The sequence below is a fragment of the Perca fluviatilis genome, chromosome 8 (assembly GCF_010015445.1).
Source record: "Perca fluviatilis chromosome 8, GENO_Pfluv_1.0, whole genome shotgun sequence".
Lineage (NCBI taxonomy): Eukaryota > Metazoa > Chordata > Actinopteri > Perciformes > Percidae > Perca > Perca fluviatilis.
Genome location: NC_053119.1, coordinates 1,685,420 through 1,691,368, shown reverse-complemented (window position 1 = coordinate 1,691,368; position 5,949 = coordinate 1,685,420). Strand labels below are relative to the sequence as shown.

Sequence of the window (5,949 nt, the reverse complement as noted above, 5' to 3'; positions counted from 1 at the left end):
TGTGTGTGTGTGTGCGTGGTTGCCTTGTGTGTGTGTGTGGCGTGTGTATCTGTGTGTGTGTGTGTGTGTGTGTGTGTGTGTGTGTGTGTGTGTGTGTGTGTATGTATGTATGTGTGTGTTGTGTTTCTTTAACTCCCCACTAGCAGAGTAGGCAAATATCTTGTGCCTACCCCCCCCACCCTACACATATGGTGCGGAAGAAATCAGACAAACCAGAACTATTGAGAGTTTATTACGAGATCACCATGTGGAGCTTGGTTTTGTAGTTTAAAATGTTAATTATGTGCCTGTTAGCTGCATAGAGAATGAAGTTTATGAAGGTTGAAAGGACCTGCTGTGTGTTTAAGGCTGTTTGATGAAGTTCAACTCTGTGATCAGTTTGATGTGCATGGATTCAGTGGGAACAGCTGAAATGATCTGCAGACTGTAGATGGAAAATTCTTTTAATTGTTGAAACAAAAGTCTCTGTTCACAATCCTGTGTGGCTGTTCAATAATAATGATTAAATCCTCTATTGACTACGTTTCTCATGAGTAAAGCTTTTCCTGTTTACACTTCATGTGATATAAATGTGTCTGTGCTTCATTTAAGTAGTTGTCATAAAAAGTCATTCAATAATGTGTGGAAATAAGTCATAAAAATGTAAAGTATAGCATGTCGAAAAAGTCGTTAAAATTCATAGTATGGTAGGTTGAAAAAAGTCCTAAAAAGTTATAGTATAGTATGTTGAAAAAGTCATTAAAAGTCATAGTATAGTATGTTGAAAAAGTCATTAAAAGTCATAGTATAGTATGTCAAAAATGTCAAGAAGTCATAGTATAGTATGTCGAAATGTCATAAAATGTCATAGTATATATGTTAAAAAAAGTTATAAAAAAGTCATAGTATAGTATGTTGAAAAAGTCATATAAAGTCATAGTATAGTATGTCGAAGAGTAACAAAATCCTAATATAGTATGTCAAAAAAAGACAAAAAGTCATAGTATAGTATGTTGAAAAAGTCAAAAAGTCATACTATAGTATGTCAAAATGTCATAATATTCATAGTATAGTATGTAAAAAAGTTGTTAAAAGTCATAGTATATTATGTCGAAAAAGTTACAAAAAAGTCATAGTATAATATGTCAAAAAGTCATAAAAAAGTCATAGTATAGTATGTCAAAAAGTCATAAAAAAGTCATAGTATAGTATGTCGAAAAAATCAATAAAAGTCATGGTATAGTATGTCGAAAAAGTCAATAAAAGTCATGGTATAGTATGTCGAAAAAGTCATAGTATAGTATGTCCAAAAAGGTACAAAAAAGTCATAGTATAGTATGTCAAAATGTCATTAAAAGTCATAGTATAGCATGTCGAAAAATTCATTAAAAGTTATTGTATAGTATGTCAAAAAAGTCATATAAAGTCATAGTATAGTATGTCGAAAAAGTCATATATAGTCATAGTATAGTATGTCGAAGAGTAATAAAATCAGTGTATGTCAAAAAAAGACAAAAAGTCATAGTTTGTATTTCAAAAAAGTCTAGTATGTCGAAAAAGTCATTAAAAGTCATAGTATATTATGTCGAAAAAGTCATTAAAAGTCATAGTATAGTATGTCGAAAAAGTCATTAAAAGTCATAGTATAGTATGTCAAAAATGTCAAGAAGTCATAGTATAGTATGTCGAAATGTCATAAAATGTCATAGTATATATGTTAAAAAAAGTTATAAAAAAGTCATAGTATAGTATGTTGAAAAAGTCATATAAAGTCATAGTATAGTATGTCAAAAAAAGACAAAAAGTCATAGTATAGTATGTTGAACAAGTCAAAAAGTCATACTATAGTATGTCGAAATGTCATAATATTCATAGTATAGTATGTAAAAAAGTTGTTAAAAGTCATAGTATAGTATGTCGAAAAAGTCATTAAAAGTAATAGTATAGTATGTCGAAAAAGTCATAAAAAAGTCATAGCATAGTTTGTTGAAAAAGTCATTAAAAGTCATAGTATAGTATGTCGAAAACGTCACATGAAGTCATAGTATAGTATGTCGAAGAGTAATAAAATCATAATATAGTATGTCAAAAAAAGAGAAAAAGTCACATTATAGTATTTCGAAAAAAGTCACAAAAAAGTCATAGTATAGTATGTCAAAAAAGTCACAAAAATGTCATAATATAGTATGTCGAAAAATTCATAGTATAGTATTTCGAAAAAGTCACAAAAAAAATCATAGTATAATATGTCAAAAAAGTCACAAAAAAGTAATGAAACAGTATGTCGAAAAAGTCATTAAAAGTCATAGTATAGTATGTCGAAAAAGTTACAAAAAAGTCATAGTATAGTATGTCAAAAAGTCAGAAAAAAGTCATAGTATAAAAATGTCGAAAAAGTCATTAAAAGTCATAGTATAGTATGTCGAAAATTCATTAAAAGTTATTGTATAATATGTCAAAAAAGTCATATAAAGTCATAGTATAGTATGTCGAAGAGTAATAAAATCAGTGTATGTCAAAAAAAGACAAAAAGTCATAGTATAGTATTTCAAAAAAGTCACAAAAAAGTCATAGTATAGTATGTCGAAAAAGTCATTAAAAGTCATAGTATAGTATGTCGAAAAATTCATTAAAAGTCATAGTATAGTATGTCGAAAAAGTCACAAAAAAGTCATAGTATAGTATGTCGAAAAATTCATTAAAAGTTATTGTATAATATGTCGAAAAAGTCATATAAAGTCATAGTATAGTATGTCGAAGAGTAATAAAATCAGTGTATGTCAAAAAAAGACAAAAAAGTCATAGTATAGTATTTCAAAAAGTTCAAAAAAAGTCATAGTATATTATGTCGAAAAAGTCATTAAAAGTCATAGTATAGTATGTCGAAAAATTCATTAAAAGTTATTGTATAATATGTCAAAAAAGTCATATAGAGTCATAGTATAGTATGTCGAAGAGTAATAAAATCAGTGTAGTATGTCAAATACAGACGAAAAGTCATAGTATAGTATTTCGAAAAAGTCACAAAAAAGTCATAGTATAGTATTTCGAAAAAGTCACAAAAAAAATCATAGTATAATATGTCAAAAAAGTCACAAAAAAGTAATGAAACAGTATGTCGAAAAAGTCATTAAAAGTCATAGTATAGTATGTCGAAAAAGTTACAAAAAAGTCATAGTATAGTATGTCAAAAAGTCAGAAAAAAGTCATAGTATAGTATGTCGAGAAAATCAATAAAAGTCATAGTATAGTATGTCGAAAAAATCAATAAAAGTCATGGTATAGTATGTTGAAAAAGTCATACTATAGTATGTCCAAAAAGGTACAAAAAAGTCATAGTATAGTATGTCAAAATGTCATTAAAAGTCATAGTATAGTATGTCAAAATGTCATTAAAAGTCATATTATAGCATGTCGAAAAATTCATTAAAAGTTATTGTATAGTATGTCGAAAAAGTCATATAAAGTCATAGTATAGTATGTCGAAGAGTAATAAAATCAGTGTATGTCAAAAAAAGACAAAAAGTCATAGTATAGTATTTCAAAATAGTCACAAAAAAGTCATAGTATAGTATGTCGAAAAAGTCATTAAAAGTCATAGTATAGTATGTCGAAAAATTCATTAAAAGTCATAGTATAGTATGTTGAAAAAGTCATTAAAAGTCATAGTATAGTATGTCGAAAAATTCATTAAAACTTATTGTATAATATGTCAAAAAAGTCATATAAAGTCATAGTATAGTATGTCGAAGAGTAATAAAATCAGTGTATGTCAAAAAAAGACAAAAAGTCATAGTATAGTATTTCAAAAAAGTCACAAAAAAGTCATAGTATAGTATGTCGAAAAAGTCATTAAAAGTCATAGTATAGTATGTCGAAAAATTCATTAAAAGTCATAGTATAGTATGTCGAAAAGTCATAGTATAGTAGAAAAACATTAAAAGCATAGTATTGAAAAATTCATTAAAAGTCATAGTATAGTATGTCGAAAAAGTCACAAAAAAGTCATAGTATAGTATGTCGAAAAATTCATTAAAAGTTATTGTATAATATGTCGAAAAAGTCATATAAAGTCATAGTATAGTATGTCGAAGAGTAATAAAATCAGTGTATGTCAAAAAAAGACAAAAAGTCATAGTATAGTATTTCAAAAAAGTCACAAAAAAGTCATAGTATATTATGTCGAAAAAGTCATTAAAAGTCATAGTATAGTATGTCGAAAAATTCATTAAAAGTTATTGTATAATATGTCAAAAAAGTCATATAGAGTCATAGTATAGTATGTCGAAGAGTAATAAAATCAGTGTAAAATGTCAAATAAAGACAAAAAGTCATAGTATAGTATTTCGAAAAAGTCACAAAAAAGTCATAGTATAGTATGTCGAAAAAGTCATTAAAAGTCATAGTATAGTATGTCGAAAACGTCGCAAAAAAGTCATAGTATAGTATGTCGAAAATGTCAAGAAGTCATAGTATAGTATGTCGAAAAGTCATAAAAAACTACGTTTCTCATGAGTAAAGCTTTTCCTGTTTGCACTTCATGTGATATAAATGTTTCTGTGCTTCATTTAAGTAGTTGTCATAAAAAGTCATTCTATAATGTGTGGAAATAAGTCATAAAAATGTAATGGATAGCATGTCGAAAAAAGTCATCAAAAGTCGTATAGTATGTCGAAAAAGTCCTTAAAAGTCCTAATATAGTATGTCGAAAACGTCACAAAAAAAAGTCATAGTATAGTATGTCAAAAAGTTATAAAAAGTCATAGTATAGTATGTCGAAAAAGTCATTAAAAGTCATAGTATAGTATGTCGAAAATGTTAAAAAGTCATAGTATAGTATGCCAGTGTCAAAAATATTCATAGTATAGTATGTAAAGAAAGTCATAGTATAGTATGTTAAAAAAAAGTCATATTGTAGTAGTCATAATGGTTCTTTAACAGACATGTTATGATATTTCTGTTAACATTTACCCAAAGAACAGACCAAACTCTTCACCAAAACAACGTACAGTATTTATTTTGTTCATTTATACAAGTTTCATCTTGCAACGTCAATAATCTATAGTTCAAAAAATAGATTTCATAGAGGATTTTTATTTTTTCCATTACAGATTCATCCAATTCCTAATTTATTTTTTTCATACAGTTTTTAAAGGAGGTTCTGAAAAAGAGTAAAAACAGAACTCTTTATAATCCAACGTTTAAAGTCTGGATCATCCGGAGAGTTTTCACAGCCAATCAGAACAACAACTTTAGCTACTTTTAAAAAAGCTTTTAAGACTAAATGTACTGTTAAAACAAACTATAAGCTACGAGGGACAGAAGTATCATTATTATTATTATCATTATTATTATTATTATTATTATTATTATCTAGTGGAGGATTCTGGGACAGCTTTAATCCAAAAGAACAAAACAACATCAAATCAGAATACAGTCAAAGGTTGGTGTGTTTTGGACGAGTTTTTCGGGTCGTTTGTGTTCGATGAAGACGATTGCTCAGCATCTTCTCTTCGTCCTTCAGATCGACTTCTTGTCCCCTTGGAGACGAGAAGAAAAGGGATCAATAACCAACCAATAATCTCAAATCAACCGATCAGTTACAATCCACTGATCTTAATACTTATCATATGTATCATATGTAGTCTAGCTGACATGATTAGACCATTAAACACACAACTGTCTCTCTGTGTGTGTGTGTGTGTGTGTGTATGTGTGTGTGTGTGTGTGTGTGTGTGTGTGTGTGTATAAACCATTTAACACACAACTGTTTGGATCCTTTACACTTTCCACAATAGGAGGATAGTTTAACTACATTTTCCTGATGATACTTAAAGACTTTAAAGCAGTAAATTATCTGAATACTTCTTCCAAACACACACACACACACACACACACACACACACACACACACACAGACACACACACAGTCTAAAAAAGTGACATCGTATGACGTATGACAACACAGCA

At 28.3% G+C, this 5,949-nt stretch overlaps 1 protein-coding gene across 1 annotated transcript in view; it reads right to left on the bottom strand.

Annotated features, from left to right (window-relative positions):
- Positions 1–4,970: 4,970 nt before the first annotated feature.
- mdkb (midkine b) overlaps positions 4,971–5,949 on the bottom strand; it is an 11,879-nt gene continuing 10,900 nt past the window's right edge. The window contains exon 5 of the mRNA XM_039807752.1: positions 4,971–5,519. Coding sequence (XP_039663686.1) covers positions 5,500–5,519 — 20 coding nt within the window. The 3' untranslated portion in view covers positions 4,971–5,499. The remainder of the gene's footprint in view (positions 5,520–5,949) is intronic.